At 42.4% G+C, this 15,160-nt stretch overlaps 1 protein-coding gene across 3 annotated transcripts in view; it reads right to left on the reverse strand.

Moving 5' to 3' along the window:
- Nucleotides 1-15,160, reverse strand: part of LOC149864313 (palmitoyltransferase ZDHHC11-like) — a 55,057-nt gene that overhangs the window by 11,341 nt on the left and 28,556 nt on the right. For all 3 annotated transcript variants that reach the window (XM_090048311.1, XM_090048310.1, XM_090048313.1), the window contains 4 exons: nucleotides 14,997-15,152; nucleotides 10,407-10,528; nucleotides 8,793-8,851; nucleotides 2,436-2,535 (listed from right to left, as the gene is read on the reverse strand). In XM_090048311.1, the coding sequence (XP_089904437.1) occupies nucleotides 2,436-2,535; nucleotides 8,793-8,851; nucleotides 10,407-10,528; nucleotides 14,997-15,152 (437 nt within the window). The remainder of the gene's footprint in view (nucleotides 1-2,435; nucleotides 2,536-8,792; nucleotides 8,852-10,406; nucleotides 10,529-14,996; nucleotides 15,153-15,160) is intronic.

Here is a 15,160-nt window from a genome sequence, read left to right on the forward strand (position 1 = left end):
TTTTAGAAGTCAATTAACCCTTGCTGTTGCCTTGGGCTATTATTCTAATGCATATCTACTTTATCTACAAGCCAGTTCCCAAAAGCAAATCTCTAATACCATTTTATAGCTATCAATTATCAGGTTATCCCCAGCTTTCTCTAGCTGAGGGACCAGAAGACTTTCCTAAGTTCTGGGATTCCAAGGCACCATTGCCTCTCCAAAGGGATCACATAAATACTTTATTTTTCTATTCAGTTCTCAGAGATCATGTGTATTATGATTCCCTTCCCCTAGAGAGGCTGCCATCTGTCCAGGCAGGAATCTTTCCTGACTCAATATTGTATTCAAAGATATTATATCTAATTACATTTTCATTATATCTCCTTGAAAAAGAGACAGCTCTTCTTCCAAAGATAAACTTCTAAACTCCCCTACTGTTTCATTCTATTCAAGAAGATGGAAATATTAAAAAAAACTCTGCATGAGATTTCCTTCTGTGTATTTAGTATAGGTTTTTCCCTGTTAACGGTTTTTTCCTTAGAAATGTAACCAGCCCCTGTTTGAAATGAATGCCTCTAACTTCTCGCAAAATAGTGCCTTGCCCCTTTCCTGGCTGATCAATATGCTACCATTTCTAGGCATATACTCTAGAGGTTAACTTTTACCCTGTAGGTCTCGGTTTTTCCGAGTAGCCAAAGTCTGAAAATGAGTACTTCTGGCCCTTCATTTAGCAATCAATTCACAGCTTGCTTTAAGTCACATGATAAGTATACAATAATACATTGATAACTACCACTAATAGCTCATACAAACACAAAAATGATAAAACCAAATGTAGATTTAACACCTAGGAGGGGAAGGGAGGGGAGGGGAGGGAAGGGAAGAAGAACAGGATGAACAGTCACTGAGCACAGCCCCAGAGGGAGGGGAGTATAGCTGCAAGACTGCGCAATGCCACATCATTCCCTGGCTGGACAGGACGCTGCTGAATACCTTCACAACTTAGTGCTCCAGCTAGTACACCCTGCATGTCTGTTTGTGCCTGGCACCACTACATTTTTATAGTGCTTCAAAGTGCTACAGCACTTGCAGTGTGACAAACGTAAGTCTGTCCACAGTCCAAGAGAGCATAAGATACAAGCAAGTACATCCTGCACCTCTCTATTTTAATTAAATGTGTTTAAAACTCCTGCCTGTTGTCTATTTTAAACAAACTTATATGACAGATAATGCTTATTTTCTGCCTCTGGTACACTTCTTGGACAGATGTAAATACTCTGTCACAGCAACATGCACCTAGGGATACCCAATTACTACACCAAAAGACTCAGAGCTCTGCCTCCTCTGCTCTGGAGAAGTCATTTGATTTTTTTTCCCCTTTGTGACTTTCTAGAGAGGACAATTGGCCTCTGACTGCAGGCACAGTACTCCAACTCCTGCTACTATAACAGTCTCAGAGTATGAGGAAAGCTCATTATGTGCATATACACACATATGTGCCTACATGCTCTCACATGCATAGACCATGGATCCCAGACAATTCAGTTACCTAAATGTGAATCAAATGACCAAGAATCAATCAGATGTTAAAATTCAAGATTAGAGACTTTGCCTAAAAACATTACAACGATGCATAAAAGTATGTTCAGAGACAATTTCACATACTAATTTGAAGTTTAACAAAAAGCAACATGAAAAGGACACTAATAATCAAACTATGTAGTTCCTGAATGTCCTGTGCCTCCCAAGGCTGACAGGGCGTGAAAACTGCTTGCAGGTAGCAGCAAAGTAGGGGGCCAGCGAGCACTTACTAGAGATTAGCAACCACTCACAGATGCTGCCAGCAGCATCAGCAGACTGCCCACAGATGCTGCTGGCAAGGGTGGGGCTAGCAAGTGGTAATTGCCCGCAGTCTCTGCCAGCAGCCAATCTCAGGGGGTGCACATGCACCCCATGCATCACCAATGACTTAGTTTACTTCCCCGTATAATCCATCACTTACTTGGTAAGATTGACTGCTAGCTAATTAATTATTTTATGAGCAATTAAGTATTCTCTACTTAAGATATTTATTGTTGCATTATTACATGAATTGCCTCTTAGGGTTATATCTTCCAATATACTTCTCAAAATAAAATTTAAAAAAAGATAATGTACTGTTGACATTTATAAATTTTTAAAGGAGACTCCAAATAATTTTGACAACTTGTTCTGGTCTTTTAACTAAAAAAGCCTCGTCTTCAGCTCTAAAGATGTCACAAAGAACACGGGAGGAACAATGAATCGCATGCTATATTAATAGTTTCAACAATGTGTTAAAGAGTCATGACATTGTACCTCTGCTCTTACCTATCCAAGATATCTATCCAAGATCACTATATTTGCTTCAATACGCTGTCATAATAAAGTCAGAGGATTTCTGCTTTTTAAAGAACAAAATGAACCAACATTACCTGTGGACTCAGAGACAAACTGGTAAAGGAAGTAACATCTGAAGTTTCAGTGCATATGACACTTGGGGGTTTAATAGAGAGTTGTCCAGCTTCCTGATGCCTTAAAAAGCAACAGAAAAAAAGATGTAAAAAAAAATAATTATATGCATCTATATGTGTATTCTCCACTAAAACAAACAGACAGTTAGGAATAGATTTTTACCCTGCATGATTTTGCCCAATTCAGGCTGCGTTTTCAGGCATCTTTTTGTGCAGGACTGCAAATTGGATTATTCTTTGGATTATTCACACAAGTCTTTGGAGCAGTACTTTTTGGCCAAAAGGTTCTCTGTTGAGAAATAAGTGACCCATGCCTACAGGGACATTTTACTGGAGTTCCAGACTTACGTGACAAATGAAAGAAAAAACTAATCAAAACAACTGCCTTTTGAAAAAAGTGACTTTTACACAAGTTTCACTTACCTCTAAATCACCATTAGGCTTCTGGCACACTACACTTGAAGCATAATTAACCAGTTAATTATATCTTAAGTAGTTATCTAGCCCACATTAATGAAATTAACAGCATGTTAAAACAAGAAATAAGCCAAAATGTGTAACAACTTTATGGCTGGGTTTTTTTTCCGTTTTTTTTTTTTAAATTCAAGCTACTAATTGAACATGGAGCCAGGGTGATCGGGGCTCCTGGACTCCCATGGGTTCTTCAGGCTGAGAATGCCAATCAACTGATTGCTTCTCCCAGCCTCGGCAGCCCAGAGTTAAGGGCTACAAAGTGCCTATGAGACTTGGAGTTTTGATCAGCTGCTGTTCTTAGCCACAGGGATGCAACTTTGACCCCAGTATGCCCCCTCAGATGAAACCAGCAGCAGACTGGGACTCATGGCTTTTGGGACACAGCCGGGATATAGGACTCTAGTGAACCCCTGCAGCTGCAAGCCCTTTCAGCCGATCTAGGCTTCCAGCTGCAGGAGCGCACCATGTGCCCCTGTGACTGGGAGCTCACATTAGCTGGTGGGACTCCCAACCACAGGAGCTTCCTACTTGCCGGTTCAGGGGGAGTCTTGGATCACGATCCCCCTGCACTGGCAATATGTCAGGATGCAATCTGGTGCCCCATCTAGGTTTTTCATCTCTCTAGTAAACAGCACTACACTAGCTAAATGCACAACAGATGGCTAACAAAGAAGGCAATTTCTACATAGACCAAGAAAAGGAATTTCTAATGCTACTCAGAATACAAGCTAACATTTTCAAAATTGGGCGTCTCAAGTTACTTTAATTCATGCCTTCGGTGCCGAATGCGTTTTGATATTCAGATATGCTAAATATAAAAACTGCAAGTTGTGAGTGCCAACCAACTTAGATAAATAAAAGGCACCTTTTGCCTCCAAAATTGAGGTATGTCTGTATATTAAGTGGAGAGGCTGATTTTCTGCCTAGGATGGATGCATCCTAGTTTGATTCCTGCTCCACAGTGCAGCTGATGTAGTATTACTATTCAGATAGCTGACCGAGTCTACTGACTTAATGGATCATTGTTCTCATTCCATAGGCGTTAATGTGTCTCCATTTTAACGGCCTTGATGTGCCACTACTCAAGCTAACCATTTTCAGGGAAATTGTGATTTTTTAAGCTTTTCCTGGTCTCTCCCCCTGTTGTTTCACAGCCCTGGAGACTCTTCAGATCTTTTCAAAATCATAGATTCAACAATGGAAGCTAGTCTTCAGAAGCAGCTATGGTTTCAACTTTACTTAAGCAGGAAAGGGAGTGCAAGTCAACTGAAGATTATGCTCTGTCCCTGCTCTATGTAGCCATAATTCAGATAGGTGGGTGGGTGACAGAAATTGATCTACTTCTCTTCATTCTGCCCTTCAAAAACAAGGTGTGTATTATACTGGGACATATATGTGATCAAATATGGTACTTTACCTGGTTAGTTCAGGCTCTCACAATTAAAATATTTTGGTGACTTTTCACTTTTTGTTCACAGCATGAAAAAAAGATGGTCTGTACTTTTTAAACGTTCACTATTTCCTAACTCTCTTATACAAACATTACATCTCTATTGCAAGCCAACAAAACAGACAAGGCCAGATCTAGGTCTAACCTGAAACAGCTGGTCTCTGTGGGCACTTGTACACATGATGCTGTTAACATGTGCATGCGATGAAAATGTCGCTGTGTGGCTTAATGGTGTCACAGTGTACACATGCAAGACTTTTGGGAGCTTTCAATGACATTGCATCATTGCAAACTAAACTACATCCAGATGTAGTTTAGTTTGCAATGTTGCAAATTGCAAGGATGCAGCTGTCAGCTCACCCCCTGCCTGCTAAAGGCAGAAACAGCAAGGGGCCCAAACCTTTTTTTTGGCAGACGGGCAAGCTGCCAGCAGGGTGAGCAGCTCCTGAGCTGCAAGGGGGCCCAGCCATTCCCTCCACAGTGGTGGCATCCCCTGGGCCTGCCTGGGCAGGCTGCTAGCCAGCCACATGCTGGCCCAGCTCAAAAGGTGGCAAGTAGCCTGATCCAACTGTTCCCCAAGCTCACCCACTGGTAGCCCACTGGGCACTGCTCCCTGGGCAGGCTCACAGAAAAGTTGGATCAGACCGGGTGCTACCTCCAAGCTGAGGCAGCACCTGGCACACTCGCAGCTTGCCCACCACTGCGGAGGGAAGGACCAGGGCTCTCTGCAGCTCAGGGGCCACATGGCCAGCCGGTATCACTCTGTTGCTCACGTATAGCTTAAGTCAGATATCAGCTCAAAGACAGCCAATTAAAAAAGCCTTGAATTTTCATGAATTTTTAAACCCAAAAGCTTGCTTAACATTTTTTTCCAACTATTTAAGTTGCTGTAATAAAAGATATCAGATTCACCCAAAGAACCTTGTCTGAAATTTCATGAATCTTTTTCAAGCCCAAAGACAAAGATAATGCCTTAAAAACAAAACTTTCAAATAGCAATTCATTGCTGACATAGAACTAATTACAGAGCATGTCAGTACAAACACTTCTAAACATCAGGCTGTGATATGATTCACATTGTTAATAGCCAATTAATGTTTAAATCTTTTTATGGGCAGAGCAAACATTAATTCTTCAAAAATACTGCAATGATTTCATCTTGCAAGAATGATGTTGCAGGCTTTCTTCAATCTTAAACACCAGAAGCAAGGATGTGTGTGATGGGTGTTATCTTTTATCAGACCAACTGCATAGTTGGGAGAGATTTTAGACAAACTTCTGAGTACAGAGTGCTCCTCTTTAGACAGGTCGAGAAAGCAGCAGATGTAGCTTGAGCTTCAGATCCTTCCTCATACCTGGACAACAGTACTTTGCTTTTGCATAATTTCATGACTAAATCACCATGCCAACACTATGACAATGTGAAGTCTTAAGCATCAGCCATTTCATAAGCCATTAAAATCAAGCCTACTGCAGTTATATATTGCTCAAGTATTTCCATTGCAATACATTGCATTTCCCCAAATCCAAGGCATTATTTTGTAGACATGGAAAATGCATTAATCTGTTACAATTTTCCACATATAGAATCTAGTTTTTGGAGGATCATCTTCAATTCATCCTTCCCTCTCTCCCCACCCTAACAGTGGAGCAAGCAGTAGCAGAGGATAGGTGGGAAGGGGAGGGGAGAGAGCAGGCAGAGGAGCTCCAGCCCAGAGTCAGGACTACAGCTGCCATTGCAGTTGCATGGGGGAAGTGGGGTGCTGCAACCAGCATGTGCTCTGCATCCCCAGGGCCCCGAGCACAGGGTCAGAGTCAGAGACGCAGCAGTTGCTCCCCATTCCCCGTACTTTTACTCAAATATAAAGATGAGGAGCTTTTCTCCCTATGCTGAATGTGGAAAAAATCCTCCCCATGGATTCAAGTAAATATGGCAATACCTAAGGGCTTTTGAAATTCAAGAAGCAAACACACGTTATTCTATATCATTTTCCATATTATAGTTTCATAGTTTCTAGGGTTGGAAGGGACCCGAGTAGATCATCTAGTCCGACCCCCGGCCATGGCAGGAAATAATACTGGGGTCAAACGACCCCAGCAAGATGTTCAGCCAACCTCCTCTTAAAACCCCCCAGGGTAGGTTCCAGATCCTAGCTGCCCTGACCGTGAAGTAGCGCTTCCTGATGTCTAGCCTAAACCTGCCCTCTGCCAGCTTGTGACCGTTATTCCTGGTCACTCCTGGCGGTGCTCGGGGGAATAGTGATTCCCCCAGTGCCTGCTGATCCCCCCGACTAATTTATAACAAGCCACTACATCCCCCCCTCAGCCTTCTCTTTTGGAGGCTGAACAGGTTCAGGTCCTGTAGCCTCTCCTCAAAGGGCCTGCCCTGTTGTCCCCTGATCATGCGAGTGGCCCTCCTCTGGACCCTCTCCATGCTGTCCACATCCCTCTTGAAGTGCGGCACCCAGAACTGGATGCAGTACTCCAGCTGCGGCCTGACCAGTGCCGCATAGAGGGGGAGGATCACCTTTTGGACCTGCTTGAGATGCATCTGTGGATGCATGCCAAGGTGCGGTTGGCCTTCCTGCCTACCTCCCCACACTGCCGGCCCATGTTCATCTTGGAGTCAATGATGACCCCAAGATCCTTTTCCGCCTCCGTGCTGACAAGAGGGGAGTTCCCCAACCTGTAGGTATGGTGCCGGTTGTTCCTCCCCAGGTGCATCACCTTGCACTTGTCTGTGTTGAAACCCATCCTATTCATATCCGCCCACCCTTGTAGCCTGTCTAGGTCTGATTGTAGCCTGTTGCATCCTTCCAGTGTGCCCACGTCCCCCCACATGTTAGTGCCATCAGCAAATTTGAACAGGGTGCTTTTTACCCCCTCGTCCAAATCACTGATGAAGATGTTGAACAGTGCGGGCCCGAGGACCGAGCCCTGCAGAACCCCACTGCCCACGTCCTTCCAGGTTGAGAAGGACCCATCCACTACCACCCTCTGGGTACGGCCCTCCAGCCAGTTGGCGACCTAATTGCTTACTTGCTCCACCCCATTTAAAGATAACAAACAAAAAAACAAAAACAAGACAAAAAAAACCGTACAAGATCCTTGTTCTTTCTAAACAGGCAACAACACTGTCCAATATGTAGAAAACACAGCAGAATTGGTAGTTATATCAGTATTCACTATCATAAAGGCATTATGGAAACCTGACAGTTTCGAGACAGCAGTCTCATCCAAACCGACTGCCAACTATTAAATTCATTTATCATCTGTAGATCTCAATGCACTTCACACAGTGCTGACAAACATCAATTTCTCTCATCTGTAAAATGCAAATGTTTAAGTACAGAGTGGGCAAGTAAATTGCTTAGTGGTCACACAGCAGCTAACAGAGTTGGGAACAGAATCAAAGTCTCAGGTCCTGGAACAAAAAGTCAATCAATCAGATAGTGATACTTTCAGAACATAAGCTATTCAAGCCAACAGTTCCTTATCTGTTCAGTAGCTATTTACTCATAATACATAGCGAGACAAATTTATTTACGGAACAGCAACCATGATAGGTAAGACTGACTTCCAGCTAATTCAATTTCTCATTACAAAACATGACAGAGGCACAAGAGTTTCTCCACTGGAAGTCTACTTTAATTGAAAATCTATTGGAAAACTACTGCAACTTCATTAGTATTAAACTTGTATCCTTTACCAAAAACAGGAAGTTAATTCTTTGAGTGTTCAATCTTAAAGCAATGGCAGCTTGCCCCTCTGCCAAAAAAAGGATTGGGTCCCTTGCTGTTTCTGCCTTTAGCAGGCAGGGGGTGAGCTGACAGCTGCATTATTGCAATTTGCACTTCCTCCACTCCCTCCTCCCCACAGCCTGCTGAGGGACCTCTCACCCACTGGCAGCTCATCCTCCCTTCCCTGCTGCTGGAGAAGCAGGTAAGACACGGATGTACATAATACACGGGTTTACTTCACCTTAAATTGAAGCCGTCTTTTTAAAAACCCACCACCTCAATTTAGGGCAAAGTAAACACCCGTTTCATCTACACATGCCCTCTGAAATTAACAGGTTCAGCTTAGTGCAAAAATTTGGTCTTTAGGGGAAGATTTTAAGTCTTCACTTGTCAGCAAATTGCTAGGCATCCTTCACTATGGAGATACAACCAACATCTCTGCCATATGGATTTATATCTTTTAACGATGTCATTAAATCCATGGCAACAGTTTTGGTATTATTCAATACACAATATCTGCTCAAAGACACTACACCTTGGTAGATTTCATAAACACTTATTTTTAAACCTTCAGATAAAAATAAGTTAACTGGAATTACAAAGAATTAACAGAATCCTTAAGTGCAGCTTTGTTCAATATAAAATATAACTTACCTGGTCCTAGATGCAACTGGAACTTCACACTCCTTTTTTTGCCTTGCTAAATACATATCCTAAAAAAATAAATACATAAAAATAAATATAAATATATATAATATGTGTGTGTGTGTGTGTGTGTGTGCGCGCGCGCACACACACACACACACACACACACACACACACACACACACACACACACACACACACACACTTCTAATAAGCATATCTGCAAAGCACTTTGCAAGCTTTTATACGGTGTTGGACATGTGAGCTAGGGAAAAGCTTTTTAAAATATAGCAAAAACACTATGTTCATTACTGGATAAATTCTGAACAATGACAAGCAAATACCACTTGGTTAAAACAATCCTTGCTCTGATTTATCCAGTGTCCCAAAACATGCTAGGAACCATAAGCAGTCCCTATACTAAAAAGCGAGACTCCACATTGTCAGGAAGAAAACATGACAATATGAAAAGGAACAGGTAGATTGTGTGGCTTTTTAAAAAATAAAAATAAAAATAGTAAACTATGCAGGTCTCTCAAATTTGTTGGCTCTGAAGTTTTAAAAAGTTCATAGGATCCAAGTCAAAGTAATATGTATTCCAACTGAAAGTCAAGATGCACTTCCCACATAATAGTTCTTGGTATTCAAATATCACTTTTACAGAAAGAAACCATTTTGATGGATAACCATACAGGCAAATTTAAGATGAACAAAAGAAGATGCTCCTATACATTCCATAGATTTAGATATCCCATTTTCTTCACTATATTATGGTGTTCTGTCCTGTACAGCATTACTTACTAATGCATAATCTTCTGCAAGGTTTTGCCCTTTGATGATGTTAGTGTTATAATTTACTGAGTGACAAGTCACGAGAGCTGGAAACAAAATCACATTTAGTGCTTTCAACTTTCTAGCTTCTAGTCTCAGCTTTCATTTGGGGGCTGAGGACAAGGATTCTCTCATCTTTCAGAATGCTTGACACATTGCTTGCTTCAGCCTGGTGTTTTAGTACACTAGAGCCCTCCACAAACAAAAATCTGTATCAATTTTTAACATGGACATAAAGAATTCAGCTCTGCTGAGCAAGAAGTGCATGACTTCACTGTTAATTATCTTTGCGTAGGCCAAGACATTGCAGATTGCAATTCTCCACTGTCATGATGCACACATGGACTTCTTGCTAATGGAATTGCTTAGCCACACAACTGGAAAGCATCATATCCAGTACTCTCACTCAGATAGGAGTAAAGACAACAATAAAGGTTTTGTTTATCAGTTCTTTTTTCGAGCTAACATCTGTGCTGGATCCAAAATGCTTTTATTTTTTAAAGCAAGTCTATTTTTCCATAAGATGAGCACCTAAATACAGCATGCATGTCCTACCATAAGAATAAGCTGACAGAGGTATCTATTTATTTATTACCATTTTAGCTGACTTGGTAACAGTCCTTCATGGCTCAGCTGTATTCCATCAAACATCTCTTCTTGCTTGATGATAAAAGCCTGGGCTATGTACAAGGTAAGATGCACCCTGCCTATTTCTGACAAGAACAGCTTTGCAGAGTGCATAGGCACCAAAAGGGAGAAATTTTGGGATACAGAAAGGGAGCATTGCCCTACCTGCAGGGGGTCCATTCTATCAGATGGATTTTTTGTAGCCTCCAAATCAGCTCTCTGGTCCCTTGTACTTGATGTGCGCCGGTACCGTGCCATATAATCAAAAGTACTCAGCTTCTTACCCACTGTAGAGAGCAAAGAACAGAATTTCAATTTGTCCTGTGTAGCTGTGCAACTCATAGGACACAAAAGAGCATCAGTTTAAAAAAAGTAGTTTATCTAACCTACTTAAACAAAAGAACCTACCGTTTACATTTAGTACAGTCAAGAAACTCTAAAATATTCAAGAGCATTTTGTTTTGGTATCAGTCTTCAAGAGCATCTAACCGTGGCAGCACTTAGCAGAATTATATTTCATTATTGAAGCTTTGTTGTGCTGAATTTCAGCCTCATCATTCAACAACATATGGGTCCTGACATTAAAAAGCTGTAAATCAACATCCCAATAATTACGCAACGGTAAAGAAGTGTTCTTGAAATGGTGCTTAACATGTAATGCTGTGGCAACCAGATGTTACACTCAGTGCAACAGACAGGTTTTGAAGAGTCTGTGCTGATGTCACATTGAGAAAACAGAAGTTAGGAAAAGACCAAGAGACAATAAAACCCTCTTAAGAAAGCGCCCACAAGGCAGGGAAACAAACACTTTATAAAAAGCATCAGCCAAGCTTTGGCTAGGCATTAGGCAAACAGAGCTGTTCACATGGGACTCTTTCACTTTGGAAGTGTCTGTGTGCAAAGTCTTCTTTGGTGTCAGTCTGTGCGGGTGTACATTTTAAGCCACAGTGCATTTGGAATAAAAACAAAATGCCATGAGAAAGTAGGGCTGTGCAAAGCTTCAGATGCTGATTCTATTCAAGGGAGATTCGGCAGCTGGATCTCCAAATCCAGATCAAATCAGGAGACCAATTAAAAGGTCCAAATGGATTCAAAGCTCTCCAAATCGATTTGGAAAAGATTCAGAGAGCTTCAGTGATTCAGGCAGTCCCCGCTAGCTGCAGTAGGGAGCTGGACCTGCACTCCATGCTGGTAAGCAGGGGTGGGGGAACCCCTACCAGGGTCCTGCCTGCCCCCCCGGCCCACCTGAGCACCCCCTGATCCCCACCCACTGTCCCAGCGGCCACCCCCCACAGCTCCCCTGCCCAGCCCCAGCTCCTGGCCCTTAAAAAAAAAAAAAAAGCTGCTGCAGCAGCCTTGTGGCTTCTAGGGCCAGCGAGGATGTCCCCCTGCCTGGCAGCAGCCAATGAGTCGGGGCTTTTTTTTTTAAAAGAGCTGGGAGCTAGGAGAGCAGGTGTGCAGCCATTGAGAGTGGGTGGGGGATGGGGCCGATTTGAAGATATGGCCAGTTCAGCTGCAACCGAATCTCTGAATCAAATTAGGATGAATCAATTCGGGACAGTGATTTGAATCACCGAATCAAATCACTGTCCCCTGAAATCGGCTGAATCCAAAGCGAATACTAGTTGCTTTGCACAGGCCTATTAGAAAGGTGTTCAGGTTCAACCTACCAAAAGGCAAATTTAGCATAATTTTGATGCAAGCTTAAAAAATTTAGCCGGCTGGTTTAACTTCACAAGCCAGGATGAAGAAAGATTAAAACAAATGAATAGATAAACTGAAAAAAATAGAACTCTACAGTAACAAATACAAAAAATTAAAAAACTCATTTAAAAGTCAAGAGCTTCATGTTTTTTGTTTTGTTTTGGACCGTGTTGGGTTTGGATTTATTTTTTGGTTGTTGATTTAAGGCATGGTCGAACAAGCACGTTGGTTTTAAACCACCTAGTCAAATCTGTAGCAAAGCTTTCTTTGTGGTTGGGATCTGAAGTTGATAATGTCATGTGAAGCCAGGGAAAATGCATGTGGTTTCAGATTTCATTCTAAAATGTGGCAGACACTTCTGACATTAAATCTCATAACACAGGGTTGTCAAACTTACCTTACATCCCAGGCCAGATCCAGACCACAGAGCTGCTGGAGCCAGAGCTGCTGCCAGCACCGAGTGCCCAGTGCCACAACAGCAGTTCCAGGCTCCGATGCAGGACACCGTGGCAGCAGCCACAGCATGGACCAGCAGCAGAGTGGGGGGGCCAAGGAGGTTGGGCTGTAACAGTGGCAAAAGGTGAAGCAGCTGGAGAGCAACCAGGGTTGTATCAAGCCGTTGCTTACCTGCTACTGATCACCATGGCTGTTGGGGCCTAAGGGTCCCAGCTTGTGTGGTGGGCCACTCTCCTTGACCACGCTGCCCCCCACTTCTGGTTGTCTACCAATAACCTGATGGGTCAGAAAGAATGGCTCTGGAGCTGGATCCAGCCTGTGGGCCATACACTTTGACACCACTGTTGTATGTAGCATAACCAGATACTGGTATGTGTTTCCACAAAAACAACGGACTTGTAATTATCTGATACCTCATGACTTTCCCTACAAAAGGAGAAAAGGGATTTCACAGGGAAATGCATAGCATAGTGCTATACTGGCATTTATAGTAAATTGTTTCAAAGGCTGATTGTAGAATCATTTCTATGAGTTTCCCAAGTTCCAAAGTTTAGTTTTGAATTCAGAGGTTCTAAAAATATACATTTTCATAACTTTTAGTCTCCTAATGTGTTTCTAGAAAGATTCAGTATATCTTTTTGTGGATATTTAGCTAAAGACTCTGTGAGGTGGCATAAACATCACCGATATTCAGTTACATTCTCCAACCAACATACAGAGTCCAAACATTGTTTTCAAGAGGTATGAAAGTATCCTTTCCCACGGGTAGGACCAATTTCTTAGTGTATTGTGCCTTGCCAAAGACAAAAAGTGATTTGCTGGGTACTTGTATGACTGTACTAAAATGTTCTCAGTAATATTTAAAAAGGTCAGTTCCTGCAGGATTATAAATAAATTCCATTCCTGAGTCAGTCTAGGCTTTTTAATTTTTTTAAGGATATTTAAATCAGCTGGATCAATGGTGAACCATCCCTGGCATCTGTCATTTGGTCAAATACAGTATGACAGAGGGGAAGGAAGTGTCACTGTAGAAGTCATGTAGAAAGCAGGTCAGGTTCAGAGAGGCATAATTTTTTTTATATGCAGATGTTATGAACCAACTTAACATCTGATAAAACAGGCTGTCACCTATGAAAGTTCATGCCCGTCTACCAGTTTTTTCCTAAAATGCCACCCTCCCCTACTTTCTGTCTGATTTCAGGCCAACATGGTCAACCATCTCCCTAAAAGTCATGTTATGAATTCCAGGATAATATTCCCTGGAAAAAGAAACTATCTACCTAGAGAAATATTACACAAACACCTACACAGAGAAAATGTGCGTGTGCACGCACACACACCAGCTCTCTAACATACTGTTCTTGGATGTGCAGAGTACAATTTTGCCAAAAACCAAACCAGAATGCTTTATGAACTCACATATTACACACAGGAGAAAATGCCTGTGCTTTAGGAACCCAAAAATGTTAAACTAGTTGTAGACACGCCAAGTGTTAGACTTGAAGAAAGGAAAATAATGGTGAAAAGTGAGGAGGGGGTGGGGAGAACAGGACACTTGGGAGTTTTCAAATATTTGACATGCTACCACAGCAGAGAGGGACAACAACTGTCTTCTCTTGCCCCAAAGGGCAGAACACATAGCAATGGGTTTAAACTGAAGAAAAACAGCTTTAGATTAAACTTCAGGAGAAATTTTGTAACTATAAGGACTGCAGAACAAGCTGCCTGAGGAGGTTGTGGGATCTCCTTCACTGGAGCTTTTCAAGGTGAGGCTGGAAAGCCTAGCTTAGAAACAGGAAATTCTGCATCTGAACAGGGGATTAGAGCAGAGAACCTGTGTGGTCCCTTCCACCCCTGTGCTTCTGTGTTATACCCCACAGATTCAGCAGAAAAACCTCAAGCCCAGATCTAGAAAAGTAGGTAGTGGTGACATTAAGCTACCTTCATACCTGCCCAAAGCAGAGCTATTCCAGGTGCTGGAGATGCCCTAGCCTGATTTAAATAGTTTGGGGGCTTAAGTGACAGCAACCCCCACCATGTTGTATGCTGTCTCAAGTGTGCCACCCCCTGTCAGAGCTTGCACAGGGATTCCTGGGAGACACCCTTACAGCCCCCTTTCAGTGTCTGCACTGGAAGAATCCTCTGCCAGCTGAAAGCAAGGCTTTTAAAGGGTCTTTAAAGCCACTGCAAACCTTTGACCCAATATGAAGAAAGTTGGAACAGGAATGAAGAGCTCATTCTATGTTTCAGAAAAAGAAAACATTAAACCAGTGAGATCAATTGGTCACATGGAAAAATGCCATTATTAAGCAGATTCATTTGTGGAAGTAGGAAGAGGTGATGATCAAGAGGGAGGTGTGGGGGGGAGGAGGAGGAAGAAAAGAACGAAAGCCACACAGCAAAACAAAAACGAGGATGAGCCTAAAATAGGCAAATCTCATTCATAAACAATGAAGTTACAGGTGTCGTATTGTTTAACAACCAAATTTCAAGGAGGAAAAAAATAATGACTATTTTTAACCTTTGATTGCAATAGATTGAGCAAGTGTTTCTCAAAAGTCACTGCCTGCCTGCCTTGAGACAATGAATACATACAAAGGTACAGATGAAATCCCAACAAGTGTCCCAGCAGCAGGAGTGATGCAATTCCCAAGAGTACAGTGATCACCGCGATTATCAGGATTCCAGCTGCTGTGGTCTCCACTGGAGCAGCAGGAAGAAAGGCCAGCCATGTTGCGTTTCCACTGGCTCCTTTTGGG

Source organism: Crocodylus siamensis, chromosome 5, assembly GCF_052110815.1.
Source record: "Crocodylus siamensis isolate JL-2025a chromosome 5, ASM5211081v1, whole genome shotgun sequence".
Classification (NCBI taxonomy): Eukaryota; Metazoa; Chordata; order Crocodylia; family Crocodylidae; genus Crocodylus; species Crocodylus siamensis.